General features: G+C 39.5%; 1 protein-coding gene across 3 annotated transcripts in view; it reads left to right on the forward strand.

Annotated features, from left to right (window-relative positions):
- The window catches only part of MDN1 (midasin AAA ATPase 1), a 141,290-nt gene that overhangs the window by 13,115 nt on the left and 113,056 nt on the right, over positions 1–15,119 (forward strand). For all 3 annotated transcript variants that reach the window (XM_055535485.1, XM_055535486.1, XM_055535487.1), the window contains exons 3-9: positions 4,240–4,464; positions 4,845–4,952; positions 5,032–5,224; positions 8,330–8,572; positions 8,808–8,939; positions 12,056–12,159; positions 13,641–13,755. In XM_055535485.1, coding sequence (XP_055391460.1) covers positions 4,240–4,464; positions 4,845–4,952; positions 5,032–5,224; positions 8,330–8,572; positions 8,808–8,939; positions 12,056–12,159; positions 13,641–13,755 — 1,120 coding nt within the window. The remainder of the gene's footprint in view (positions 1–4,239; positions 4,465–4,844; positions 4,953–5,031; positions 5,225–8,329; positions 8,573–8,807; positions 8,940–12,055; positions 12,160–13,640; positions 13,756–15,119) is intronic.

Below are 15,119 nucleotides of genomic sequence, written 5' to 3' on the forward strand. Positions count from 1 at the left end.
CTAGCATATCCATGCTATATTTGCTGCCCACCCACTTGTCACTTAGTAGCCACGTGGGCTGTGGTGTTGAAGTGCTTGTGTTCAGGTAACCTTTATTTTACTTAATAATGGCCCCAAAGCAGGAGAGTAGTGATGCTGACAATTTGGATATCCTGTGGCTGATTTATAAATTAAACTTTATCATAAGTATGTATGTATAGGAAAAAACAGTGTGTACGGAGTTCAGCACTATCCATGGTTACAGGCATCCACCAGGGGGGTCTTGGATCACATCCCCCATGGATGTGATAATCACCCAAGTTGATTTGGGTTGCACTAGGTTAATTTCTTGGCTTCAGTTTCTCATTTGCTCTCAGTTTGTCCTGGACATGTGGCTCCACATCAGTGCTCTGTCTTTGATTGGAAAGAGCAATGATGGGTGGACCTAGTAATGGTCTTTTGTGAACAGCAGCAGATAGAATGCTGTGGGAGAGCATGCTTCATGTGTACAGTGCTGTATGGACAGTCATGCTGAAATCAGGCTTGCATAGAACTGAAGGAGGAACCAAAAGTAGTTATGCTTTTATACACCTCTGCTTCAAAACTGTGTTCAGGAGTGCTGGAAAGGTAACACATACTTAGTTTTAAATTTCCTTTCTCCCTCTGAGAATTCTGCTAGCATTCTTCTGAGAGAGAGAATATAATCTTTTGATTACAGAAGCACTATATTCAGGTAACACTCAATATAAAATTGTAAAAAACAAAAAGTTCTCTCCACCCTGAAATTCTGCTCTTCAGAGATAATTTGGTGTTATTAATTTGGTATTTTTTTCTCCCAAATCCCTTTTCTTTTTCTTATAGTTACACCCATCTGAGAGTGTGCACATCGATTTTTATGTGCATATATTTTAAAAATCGCTTTATTGAGATGTAGTTTATATACCACAAAAGTGTACAATTCACTGGGTTTTTATATATTTGCAGATAGATGCAACCATTACCACAGCAAATTTTAGAACATTTGTGCACATATTTTTAAAATACAATTTTAATATAATTTAAAAACATTTGGTTACATACTAATTGTAATAAAAATACATACTATAATTTTTAACCTGAATCTTGTTTTTAAATTGAATCACATATGGCTATCTTTGCCTCAATAAATAAAACTGTTTAAAAAGTTGTGTAGTATTTTATCACTTCTTATCCCTTTGTTGGGCAATTAGGTTGTTTTCTGAATTTTTGATGTATAATAAGACATTGAACATCCTTGCTGCTGCTGCTGCTGCTAAGTCACTTCAGTCGTGTCTGACTCTGTGTGACCCCATAGACGGAAGCCCACCAGGCTCCCCTGTCCCTGGGATTCTCCAGGCAAGAACACTGGAATGGGTTGCCATTTCCTTCTCCAATGCATGAAAGTGAAAAGTGAAAGTGAAGTCGCTCAGTCGTGTCCGACTCTTAGCGACCCCATGGACTACAGCCTACCAGGCTCCTCCGTCTGTGGGATTTTCCAGGCAAGAGTACTGGAGTGGGGTGCCATTGCCTTCTCTGGAACATCCTTGAGCATGAAAATTTTGTGGATCTGTGGGAATTAGGAATGTGGATTTTGGAACTGAATGGTGATATTTTAGTAATAATGTATATTTATATAGGCTTTAGGATGTTAAAGTAAGTAGATAAGCATTATCTTTTTGATCTTTTTACTGTGACCTATTCAGGCTCTGTTAGTTCCATTTCAGATCTTCAGAGGGGTTAGCTGAGTGAACTAAGTTGTTCTAAATGTCAGGGCCAGAACTGAACTCCAGGTCTTCCCTCTAGATGCGTGAAAGAGTGTGACGAGTTGCCCAAGTAAGTGACTCATCCAAGATTAGATATTTAACAGGAATGGTGTTCCTTGTTGCATTTTAGACCTTACGATTCTTAGTCTTATCCTTGGAAAGAGATCGTTCTCCATATTCTCGAATTTTCTCTAGGGAAGAATCTGATTTTGTTATTCTCTGGCTAAGTGTGCTTTATTGGTCCATCCACCGTTGGTTAGATCAGAATTTTAGAGCACTCTCTAAAAATTATGGGTCTCTAGAGAAAAGGGTACTATAGTCAACTAAGTTCAGCAGGGAATATCAACCAGGCCTCTTTTCGCATGCTTCCAGTGAACCACAGTCTCTTCCTCCGCTTGCTGCACAGGCTTATGGCCGTTGCCAGTCCACTCTGTTCATGTCCCCTTATCCTCAAAGGCCTCGTGGATCAGGTTGATGACTTGGTTACTGCTTATCTGCCTACGTGTTTGCTGCTGCTTGTTGGTTCCACATGTAATGCTGACACCAGCCCACCTTTCCCTCTCCCCTTCGGGCCCCCCAACACCACTGCCCCTTCACACACTCCTGCCATGGCTCCCTTCCAAGCCACAACTGAATCTTTATTTTCTGGCCACACTGCGTGGGATGCAGGATCTTAGTTCCCTGACCAGTGATGAAACCCATGCCCCCTGCAGTGGAAGCTCAGAGTCCAATCTCCAGGAAATTCCCTCACTGTATTCCTTATAATCTGTTTTATTTTTGTGGCATCCATAATATCCCCTCTTTCGTTTCTGATTGTTGTTTTTTTTGTGAGGTTTTTTTTGTTTGTGAGATCTTAGTTCCCTAACCAAGGATGGAACCCGTGCTCCCTGCATTGGGAACATGGAGTCTTAACCACTGGACCTCCAGAGAAGTCCCCTGATTGTTGTTTTTTGAATCTTTTATTTTTTTCTTAGTTAACCTCAGAGTTTATCACTTTTCTTGTTCTGTTCAAAAACCAATTGTTAGTTTACTTGATCATTTTTCCCTGTTGCTTTTCTGGTTTCTGTCTCTGCTTTTAGTCTTTATTATTTCCTTACTTTTGTTAGCTTTGGGTTTATTCTTTTTTTTTTTTTTTTTAGTTATTTGAGGTGTAAAGTTAGGTTGTTAGCTTAAGATCTTTTTAAGTATACATGTTTGTAGCTATAAACTTTGCTCTCAGCATCGCTTTTGTTGTATCCCATAGGTTTTGATGTGTTGTATTTTTCATATCATTTGTTTCAAGGTCCTCTCTAATTTTCCTTGTAACTTATTTGATCCATCAGTTGTTTAAGAGTGTGTTGTTTAATTTCCATGTATTTGAGGATTTTCCAGTTTTCTTTCTGCTGTCGCTTTCTAGTTTCAGTCCATTGTAATTTGTATAATTATACAAAAGGTATTGTGTGTCAGTTCAGTACTTTGAAGTCTTTTGAGAGTTGTTTTGTGTCCTTACATGTGCTCTATTCTGGAGAATGTTCCATGTGCATGTGAGAAGAATATATATTCTTCTGTTGTTGGATAGAGTATTGTGTACATGCCTGTTAGATCCCTTCGCTCTGTAGTGTTGTTCAAGTTCTCTGTTTCCTTATTGATTTTCTTTCGTATTATTCCATATATTTAAAGCCTGTTTGACTGATATCAATATAGTCATTCCTGCTCCCTTTGGATTACCATTTGCATAGATTTTTTTTTTTCATCTCCTCACTTTCAGTGTATGTGTAGCCTTAGACTACCCAGAGTGGGTTTCTTGTACATAGCATATTGTCTGATGCTGTTTTTTAAAAAAATCCATTCAATCTGTGTCTTTTGATTGGGAGTAAACTAGTTACATTAAAAGTAATTACTTATATAGAAGGACTTACTATTGCCGTTATTATTTTCTGTATGTCTTGTAGCTTTTGGTCCCTCTTTTCCAGTTTTACTACCTTTGTGTTTCATGAAGCTCTCCTCTTCATCTTTTAAGATGCAACCAAAGCATCTCTTGTTGACTTTCTCAGGTTCAGTTGAATTCATGTTCATGCTTCACTTTGTTTCTGTGACTCCCTTCCTTCCTAGATAGCAAGCTCCCTCAGGGGAGGTATCTGCTTGGTTTTGTACCTCCAGGACTTAACACGGTGTCTGAAACAGTGTCTGACTCATAGTGAGAAGTCAATAAATGCTTGTTGAAAATGAGTGTATTTTCAGTAGTAAACACTTGTGATAAGTTCTTGTGGTTTTGGTTTCCTGTCAGATATCTCATGCTGCAATTCTGGTTCCTAAACTCAAGCAGAATACAATCTTAGGACTAGGTGGCTTTAAGGGTTCATCTCTTTTTGGCTTGTAAACTCTTGAGAGTTACCATTACACTGTTGTTTTATTCCATTAAAAAATAGCATGCTATAATATGCTATAATATACTATAATATTCTTACCAACCAATTAAAAACTCTTTTTCTTTCTGAAGGTTTGCCCTGAGGTATTTCAAGGACACGTCTCCAGTCTTTCAGAGGCTCTTCCTAGAGAGTTCAGATGCAAATCCAGTCCGGTATGGGCGCAGGCGGATGAAACTTCGGGACCTAATGGAAGCAGCTTACAAGTTTCTGCAGCAAGAGCAGTCTGTGTTCCGGGACCTCTGGGACTGGAGTGTGTGTGTCCCACTCCTCAGGAGCCACGACACTTTGGTCCGCTGGTACGTAGCTGGTGGACTGTCCTGTTCTTCTAGTATGGAGACAGTTGCAGGACGCTGGAGTTGTGTGCCTGAGGAGGAAAAGGAAACCATTTAAAATACGTTGTTTTTGTTCTGGTGCCTTTGGGGTTTTTTCTCCCTTTCATGTGTCATTTCAGAGGGAAATCAGATGATATGAGTGGAATTCCATTGTTCTTATGTTCCATCAAGTGAATTCACTGTGCCCGATTTGTGATTTCTACCTTTCCCTGTGTTAAATTCCGTAAGATTTCCTTTTCAGGTGTTCAGTTGGCTAGTATCAGGTGTTCAGTTGGCTAGTAAATTTTCTTTATTCTTTAGACTCTGCTGCAGATCCTGAGTTTATATACTTTGGTTTTCTCCAGGTTCACAGCCAATTGTCTTGCTTTGGTCACCTGTATGAATGAAGAGCACAAGTTATCATTCCTTAAGAAGATTTTTAATAGTGAAGAACTGATCCATTTCAGGTTAAGGTAAGCAAGAGCATTCCTAGAGATGTCAGTGTGGCTTTACTGGGCATTAGAGCCATTGATGAGCTCCTCATTCCCTCAGGTTACTTGAGGAGGCCCAGCTGCAGGACTTGGAGAAGGCCTTGGTGTTGGCCAATCCAGACACACCCCTTTGGCGGAAGGACAAGGAGCTGCAGTACTCAACAGGACACCTTGTTTCGGCAGACCTCTCCTCCAGGGTCACTGCTGTCTGTGGTGTGGTGTTGCCAGGGCAACCGCCAGCCCCCGAAGAGCAGGTACGTTGACATCAGTGGTGGGTTTGCCCTCTTCCACCTAAACACCGAGTGTGTATTTTTCCTTGGCTGGGCTTTGGGTTTTATGTGTGAGCAAAATTGAATTTGCCAAATTACTGTTCCACTTAGAGAAGTATTCAGGGATAGAGTAGAGAATTCATCCAGGACCCTTGTCTCTGATAGTCCCATTGTCCCTGTTTAGTGTGGAATTAGAAATCGTGATGATTCCTGTGCATCAGGCTCTTAACTTGAGCAAAACTCCTCCATATATGACTTGTTTACTTGCTTCAGCAGCTGTTTGAAGTTGGATGGCACAAACCGTGATGCCATATTTATATAAAACTAAGGCAGAATGGGGCTTCTCAGGTGGCACTAGTGGTAAAGAACCCACCTGCCAATGCATGCGACTTAAGACATGTGGGTTCGATCCTTGGGTGGGGAAGATCCCCTGGAGAAGGGTATGGCAACCCACTCCAGTTTTGTTGCTTGGAGAATTCCCATGGACAAAGGAACTTGGTAGGCTATGGTTGATAGGGTGGCAAAGAGTCAGACACCAATGAAGCTTCTTACCACAAGGCAGAGTGACTTGCCCAGGGCCCTTGGGCTGCCCTTTGGCAGAGATAGGGCTTGGCCCAGGTATTATTGCCAGCAGCCTCTTCCTGTCAGAATATTCTCTGCCTATGGTGTGGGAGGCCTGCATCTGCAGTGAACTTGTCCCCTGCCATAGTAAATGACCTTTCCAAGAAAGTGGCTCCATACTACACTTTGGAAAGGCCACTCTGTTTTTCCCCAGCAGTCTTTAGTCAGTTCATCAGATTTACCTAGTTTTCTCCCGGGAACAAGTTCTGGGTCATTGCTTGACTATCAGTTTGTGCCTGGGAAGTACAATGAAAAGGATTAGTATAAAATAGATAGAAAAAAGTGCACCTCTTGAGTGTACAGCTGCATGATAATTCATAAACTAGATATATCTGTTGCCAGTACTGAGACAGCAGTATTTCCAAAGCCCCTGGTATTTCCCTATGGTCAGGTAGACTTCCCCACCCCTCTTTAACCACTCTCCTAATGTAGACAGGGGATGAGATGGTTGGATGGCATCACTGACTCAGTGAACAGGAGTTTGAGCAAACTCCAGGAGATAGTGAAGGACAGGGAGGCCTGGTGTGCTGCAGTCCATGGAGTCGCAGAGTTAGGACATGACTTAGTGAGTGAACAACAAACAACAACAACATAGGTTAGGTTTGGAGCATTAGCACTTTAACACAGGGAAGGATTCGGGTTGGGGTGGGCTTGATAGTGGATGTCAGTGGCAGAGCACTGGGGCAGAAGTGCAGCCTGGAGCTACAGCCTAGCCTGCTTAGTTGCTGAGGGTAACAGCTCCGCAAAAAGTTCTGCAGCTTCCAGCCCTGAATCTCGTTTTGTCCTCACATATCTTTAGGGGACAAGCTCTGTTTGAGAAGTTACCATTCCTTAAAAGGTCATAATCATTGCACTCTTCCAAGAGATCCTTTTTTCTGTGTCAGTAGGTAGATTATTATTCAATTTTTTAAAAGTTGTAAAATGAATGTAATCTTCACCATCTTTTAAATTTGTAAGTGTACTCCTTAGTATTGTTGAGTATATTTACATTGTTGCACAAACAAGCTCCAGAACTTTTCATTTTATAAAACTGATATTACCCATTAAACATATAGGGTGTGTTATGATTATGATGATTATTTTACTTTTTGTTATGGAAAATGTTAAACATATTCCAGAGTAGAAATAGTAGTATAATAAATTCACATGTCATTCAGCTTCAGTAATTATGAATTCATGGTCAGTTATGTTGCATTTGTATTTCTGAACACTCCTCACACCGTATTATTTTGAAGCAACTCCCAGATACCACGTTATTTCTTAATTAAATATTAATTAAATTATTATAATTTATTGTATTATATATCACAATATATAATTATTATCATAATATAAAAATATCCTTAAATAGGCATGCCTTGCTTTATTGCTCTCATGAATGTTGCATGGTTTTTTGTTTGTTTTATTTTTTATAAACTGAAGGATTGTGGCTTGAGCAAGTCTCTTGGTGCCATTTTCCCAACAGCATTTGCTCACTTAATGTTTCTCTGGCACATTTTGGTAATTCTTGCAATATTTAAAACTGTTTAATTACTATTATATTTGTTATGGTGATCTGTGACTGATGATCTTTGCTACTGTTGCAAAGATTTCGATTCAGTGAAGTCTCAGATGATGGTTAGCATTCTTAGCAATAAAATGTGTTTTAAATGAAGGTATGTTCATTGTGTTTTAGACATAAAACTATTGCACACTTAATGGACTAGAGTTTAGTGTAAACATAACTTTTATATGCACTAGGAAACCGAATTTTGTGCGACTTGGTTTATTATGATATTTGTTTTATTGCTGTGGTTTGGAATTCAACCTGCAAAATCTTTGCGGTATGCCTGTAGTTTAGTGTATGTGTGTGTATTTCTGTTATGCAGGCTATATAGTGGATGTATAGTACTGGGAACTTTATTCAGTGATTAACCGTAATGGAAAAGAGAATAAAAGAATGTATATATGTGTAGTTGAATCACTTTGCTGTATAGCTAAATTAACACAACATTGTTAATCAACTATACTTCAATAAAATTAAAAAAAAATAAATCCCTGGTATTCTTTATTGTACCTGGAAAAAAATTAGTGTCTTTACTTCCGTGATTGTCTGATAAGTGTATTGTGTGCATTCTTGATTTTAGACATGAAATCCTAGAATATGGTAAGAGGAAGAAAAATGAAAATCCAGTCATGACAAATGAGATTTGCTCCCATTCGCTATGTATCAACTTTTTGCTTTCTTAAACTTTGGGAGAGGTTTTCTTATATTTGTTAGTAAGTTCCCACCCCTCTCCCTAGGATGGGAGACAGGAAAGGGAAAAAGCCAGATCCTTACTTTTGATACATAGTTGTTATTGTAGATCCTGTACTACTAATTTATTGGCAGAGGTTTATGTAAAAGTCAGTTGTTGTAGAAATTAACCTGTGCCCTTTGGTAGAAAGACTCTTCTTGATGTGCCTTTTATTTCTTACTTGTCTCCTTAGGCGAGTAGTAGGAGTTCTTCTCATGAACAGGAGCTGACCTTTAGGTCTTACGTGCTGGTCGACTCAGTGTGCAAAAATCTTCAGACCCTGGCTATCGCAGTGGCTTCTCAGAATGCTGTGTTGTTAGAAGGACCAATTGGATGTGGCAAAACTTCCTTAGTTGAACATTTAGCTGCAATGACAGGTAGAAGGAAGCCTTCTCAACTTCTCAAAGTCCAACTTGGAGATCAGACTGACAGTAAGGTAACTAAGAAATGGCAGATTTGGGTGGGTGAACATACTTTGAATATTTGCTTTAAAATATTGTTTTTGCTAAGAAACTGTCATTAACTGATATTCCTCCTGACAGAGGGGATCATGCTGTAAAACCTCAGGTGCCCATTATAACCCTGTAGAAGTTTAATGGAACTAATCTTAGGATGTGGCACTGGCACCTCAGGTGTGTGGTTTCAGTAAGTCCTTCATCTTCTTTCTGCAGATGCTGTTGGGAATGTATCGCTGTACAGACGTCCCAGGGGAGTTTGTGTGGCAGCCTGGGACCTTGACACAGGCAGCCACCAAGGGACACTGGATCCTCCTGGAGGACATTGACTACGCGCCCTTGGACGTGGTACGTCACCTCCGCAGTAACTCTCTAATTTCTCGTCTTCAGATTGTGTTAATAGTGATGCTGGAGCCTTATTTAAACAACACAGGTTATTTCATTAGAGATGATGGTATGTTGATTATCCACCTAATCTATTTGAGTTCTTGGATTACCAGGCTGATCTCTTGTTTGATAGAAAATCAGTAAAATTCTGCTTGTACTGTTTCCTTTAATAGTTGAATGTGTGATCAGTTTCGCAGTATATTTTTTTCCTCCTTTAGTTGAAAATGTGATCAGTATCACAGCCTTTCTAAGAATAGGCTCGGTGGGAAACATCTTATGCATGTTACGGATACATTGAGAACTTTGAAGCCCACTCCCCAGCTGTGGCATCTGTAGAGCAGTGAGCTGAGGGCACAGGAAGGAAGAGATGACGTTATAAGCGCCTGCTTGTCTTTGTTCAATTAAGGAAAATAAACTGGATGTGTATTTCTGACTTTTTAAAAAGATACTTTTCTATGTATATGAAATTTAGCTATGGAGGCAGTCCATGTTTCTTCTGTATTCTGTGAACGATGACATCCCCCCCACCACCACCCAACTCCCACCCTAAAATGTATTGCAAAATGAAAAAAATCTTTCTGTGGGCAGATTTTCCCAAGACTGGTTTTAGTTTTCTTTAACGTGAACCTTAAAGCTACCTCTATATGGACCTTACCCTCTTGGATTAGAGAAAGAGGAGACAGGCAGGAGGGAGAAGGAGAGGTGGGGAAGGTCTTTGGGTTTAGGGAGATATGAAGGGGAAGGGGTGGCTATAAATATGTGTGTCTTTTGACACATGCATATTTTAGAGTCTGAGGTAAAGATGTAATGGGGTTATTGGCCTAGTGCTACCCCTGGGTTCTAGATTTTAATGCCAAGTCTTATAGGGCTGGAACTTAGTTTTCTTGATAAGCCCAGAGCCAGGGACGACTCCTACCAAGGAGACTTTACAGTGAACTGAATTATAAATTACAAGGCCAACTTAAAAGTATTTGTTGAGTCTTAGCCCTTTCTAATGCTCTCTTTCCTGGACAAATTTTTTTAGACCTCAGGATACCTGAGAAGTCATTAGGATTATGAATCATAGAATTTGAGCCAAAAAAGTTAGATGAACATAAGGGATTTTCCATTCAGGTCATGATGAAGCATAGGCGTCTGTCCCTGTCCCATTGCTAAGTACGTTCTTTGATAACCAAGTCCAGATTCAAGACCAAACTGTTGCTTTCTGTCTTGTTCTTACTTGTCATTACTTGGGTCATGTCTAGTACAGCAGAAAATTCTTTAAGTTCCATTTTGTGTTCCATTCCCCTTTTGTTACTACATTTGATTCCAGAGGGTGTGTTTATTCAGTTGATTATGTTTAAACTTAACGTTATAGTAAAGTTGTGTTTACTCAAAAATACACTTTCCCCTTGATTATTATTTTGTTATTTCCAGAACTCAGCTAGTAGTGAACCCATTACTATTTCAAGGTAGCTTTTATAGATCTCATTCAGGATTGTTGTCTTTTGTTTCAAGTTTCATTGTTACCTTGGAGTTGCCCCTCTATTAATTTCCCTTTCTACTCCTAGCCATGTATGAATTAATTATGCTTAATAAAATTATGTTGATATTTTAGAACCCTCTTTCTTGGCTCTTTGTTCTTCAAAACTTCGTCCTTAAACTCCCATCCCCTACATTCATATGTCTAGTCCATACTTTTCTCAGAAAATCTCTACTTAGATTCCGTAGTGGGTGCAGGTTTAGGATATTCAAAATGGACCTTGTCTGCTGTTTTCCCAGAACAACCTTTCCTGGCATGTAATAGCTAAGCCAGAACTTCGCTGTCTCCTTCCTCTCGTCTCCCAATCACTCAGTCTGATGCTGCTTAGCGCTTTTTCCTTATCTCTTACTCTGTTCCCCTTGGCGTGCTGCCTTAGCACAGGGCTTCTTTTTTTTTTCTTTCTTATTTCTTTCTTTTTTTTTTTTTTTTTAATTTTATTTATTTTTAAAATTTACATAATTGTATTAGTTTTGCCAAATATCAAAATGAATCTGCCACAGGTATACTTGTGTTCCCCATCCTGAACCCTCCTCCCTCCTCCCTCCCCATTCCATCCCTCTGGGTCGTCCCAGTGCACCAGCCCCAAGCATCCAGTATCGTGCATCGAACCTGGACTGGCAACTCGTTTCATACATGATATTTTACATGTTTCAATGCCATTCTCCCAAATCTTCCCACCCTCTCCCTCTCTCACAGAGTCCATAAGACTGCTTCTTGTTTTTGTCTCTATCTAATCTATCTTGCCATCTTGCCTTTGTTACCTGACTGATATGTTTTTTCACTTCTTTCCATCCAGGCTGGCTTTCTTTCAGTTTATCTTCCATATTGTTGTACAGTTCATTTTCTAAAATGTAAAATAAAGCTTTTTTCTCCTGAATAAAATCCTCTGAACCACTCTCATGAAAAAGTTCCAGCTTCTTAGCTCAGCACAGAAGGGCTCTTATCCTCTGTCTTGTAAGCCTAGTATTTTTTCACTACTTCATGTGCACATTCTGCCCTAACCATCACAGAATCTTCTCAGGCCGCACTCTTAGGCATGTATGTTTTTATTCATTTTAATATTTTTGCCTAGAGTGATTGTACCATTCCTTTCCCACCAAACCGGACTAATTCCTGTTCAACTTTAAGACTCAGTGAATGCATTACCTCTAGGGTGGCTTCACTGCCTTGCTTCTAATCTGCTCCACACTCATCGACAGCCTGTCTTCACATGGTGTTTTGTTCATCGCTTGGGGTCACACCAGTTAGGCTGTGCGGTAGTTTGCCAGCTACCTCCCATCAGACGCTGGGCTGTAATGCCTCAGTCGTGTCTGGAGTTCTAGTGTCTTGCTTGATTCTGGTCCATAGTAGGCACCCAGTGAATGTTGAACAAGTAAGTCGCTCTGCTGGAGTGTAGTTGACTCCAGTATTCCCACCTGCTTTGACCCCAGTTTATTCTGTAAGAAGTAGGGTTTCCTTTAAGTATGTGTTTGTCATTTGGTTAGAGGGCTGGTTTTGTGTTTTGTTTTTGCTACTTCTGTCTTTATAGCTTTGTCCCTGGAATTTTGTGATTTAGGTTTCTGTGCTGATCCCTCTCTTGGAGAATGGAGAGCTCTTGATTCCTGGCCGAGGTGACTATGTGAAGGTGGCTCCTGGATTTCAGTTCTTTGCAACCAGGAGGTATGTCCTATTAACCCTTTTGTCTCCACGATGGAGCCTCTTGCTCTTGAGTCCACATGCTAGAGTGCTGAGTACACAAGTCCAGGAATAGAGTTCTCTGGGCCTTTAAACAAGGTTAGTTGGAATAGATCCAACCTTCTCATTCCTGACTGTTTTTCATGGAGATAATTAATTTAGAAAATAAAAGTTTTGTTTTTTTTCACTTAGAAATAAGTAACCAGTCTTAAAAAAAACTTGTTTTCATATTTTTAAACATAATCAGAAATGACAGTTGTCAGATAGCCCTGGGTTTGAATCCTGACACTGACTCTTTGTACGTGTATGTACCTTGCTTGGCTGATTCTGATGGAACCAATAATGCCTGCTTTACAACTTGGTGTAAGTTGTAAAGTTTAGGTGAAATGACTTGCACTAAAGACCTGTCACATGGTGGAGTGCCCAACCATAATGATGGCGCTGACGCAAATGAAGCCATGTAGACGTCAAGCAGCTTAAAAAAATAAATTGAAGATAAGCATCAACAAAGGAATAAAACCTAAAGAAACTTATGTTTATGTCCTTATCTACATTTTAAAATAATGTGAAGGCAGTGGCTTATTTCCTACTACCTGACTACCTGTTCAGTTTCTCCAAGATCTTAAAATGCCCAAGAGGGAAATTAATGCTACACTGTGTTTAGTGATTATGTTAGTGTTTACTGCACCTCTGAACATTCACTCCCAGATGGAATGCAGAGCTGCTCTAACCGTCTTCAAGGAGCACCTTGCTAGACCCTGATAGTTTTAATAGAACCTGTTTTGATTCACAGTGATAGTGAAGTTCTTTTCTGGAAAGTCCTGAGACATCACACAAGGATGTCACACCAACTTCAGTTCGTTTCCTGGTTTTACCATTTGTAGTCAGAGTTGAGTGAGCAAGAAACATTTTTCTTTCTCTTCCTTATGGTTCTTGCTTGCAGTTAGAGGAAAATATCACTGTTCCCTCAGAGCAGTTGTTATGAGGATTAAATTAATGGCTTAAGTATAAGCCTGTGGCTTGCCCAGAATATGTTTTCAATGAATATTCCTTCCCTTCTGGGTATTTTAAATAGTTTTAGGTACTGTAGCTTTTGGTAAATAAGCAGTGAACTTATTTTTAGTGCTATGGGTCTTGGTTTGTTTTCTTATTCCTGAAGTTACATCTTAATGAAAAGAAACATGTTTTTGAGATCAAAATGCCTAATAGGACTGTTCGCAGTAATTTGAAAATAACTTGGTTAAAGCCCTATTACTCTCCCCAGGAAAATAGTCAAAGCTGAGTCAGTGGCAGCATTTCATTGCCATCCTCCCTGTAAGCCTAGCATAATAAGTGTCTTGACACTAGAAGGAATTGTGAATTTTATTCAGATGTGAAACAGTGTATAGCAAAGGATAACCAGGGGCATAATTCAAGATTAAAACATAGGAATTTTGTGTGACTCTGCTTTTCATTTTGTAATACAGACTGTTGAGCTGTGGAGGAAATTGGTATCGACCGCTAAATAGTCATGCTACTCTGCTAGACAAATACTGGACCAAAATTCACCTGGATAATATGGATAAGGCAGAACTAAATGAGGTATGTGATTATTTGGAAGTATCAGTGATTTTCTTTTTTACTTTTCACTTATATTACAAGTTTCAGTGTTGTGTTGGTTTCTACTATACAAAGAAGTGAATCAGCTCTGTTGTTGTTTAGTTGCTAAGTCGTGTTCAGCTTTTTGCAACCCCATGGACTGTAGCCACTAGTCTCTTCTAGGTCCATGGGATTTCCCAGGCAAGAATCATGGAATGGGTTGCCATTTTCTTTTTCAAGGGATCTTCCCAACCCAGGGATCAAACCCACATGGCAGGCAGATTCTTTACCACTGAGCTGCCAGAGAATTCCTATTTTAAAAGTTTTAAAAAACTCAAAATGGATTAAAGAAACTATAAAACTCCTAGAGGAGAGCACAGGCAAAACACTCTCTGACATAAATCAAAGCAGGATCCTCTATGACCCACCTCCCAGAATATTGGAAATAAAAGCAAAAATAAACAAATGGGACCTAATTAACCTTAAAAGCTTCTGCACAACAAAGGAAACTATAAGCAAGGTGAAAAGACAGCCTTCAGAATGGGAGAAAATAATAGCAAATGAAGCAACTGACAAACAACTAATCTCAAAAATATACAAGCAACTCCTACAGCTCAACTCCAGAAAAATAAATGACCCAATCAAAAAATGGGCCAAAGAACTAAATAGACATTTCTCCAAAGAAGACATACAGATGGCTAACAAACACATGAAAAGATGCTCAACATCACTCATTATCAGAGAAATGCAAATCAAAACCACTATGAGGTACCATTTCACGCCAGTCAGAATGGCTGCGATCCAAAAGTCTACAAGTAATAAATGCTGGAGAGGGTGTGGAGAAAAGGGAACCCTCTTCCACTGTTGGTGGGAATGCAAACTAGTACAGCCACTATGGAGAATAGTGTGGAGATTCCTTAAAAAACTGAAAATAGAACCGCCTTATGATCCAGCAATCCCACTGCTGGGCATACACACCAAATCCATATCATAAATATTATAATATTATGGCCACCAAGTATTAATACTGCACAACATTCTTCATAGTTGTTGAAGTGAATTGGACTAGATCTTTTGCTTTCTAAATTCTACTGCCTGATAAAAACTACTTTTTATCAGGACTCTAACACTAGCTCCTTTTGCTGTGTTCTGCTTTTAAAAACAGCTTTTGTTTCCTTTCCCACTAAACTGTTTCATTTCTGCTTTTGGCTGAGAAATGACTTAATGATGGTACTACAATTGTCTTTAAAACGATTGGAGTACATAGTATTTGAAGTGCATGGGCTTTGGATGCCCATTTTGTTTGAGATGTCTTTCCCATCAAGCTTCTGTACCCAAAGCTGTGTGATAGGTCGTGAGATTGCCAG

The sequence above is a fragment of the Bubalus kerabau genome, chromosome 9 (genome assembly GCF_029407905.1).
Source record: "Bubalus kerabau isolate K-KA32 ecotype Philippines breed swamp buffalo chromosome 9, PCC_UOA_SB_1v2, whole genome shotgun sequence".
Lineage (NCBI taxonomy): Eukaryota > Metazoa > Chordata > Mammalia > Artiodactyla > Bovidae > Bubalus > Bubalus kerabau.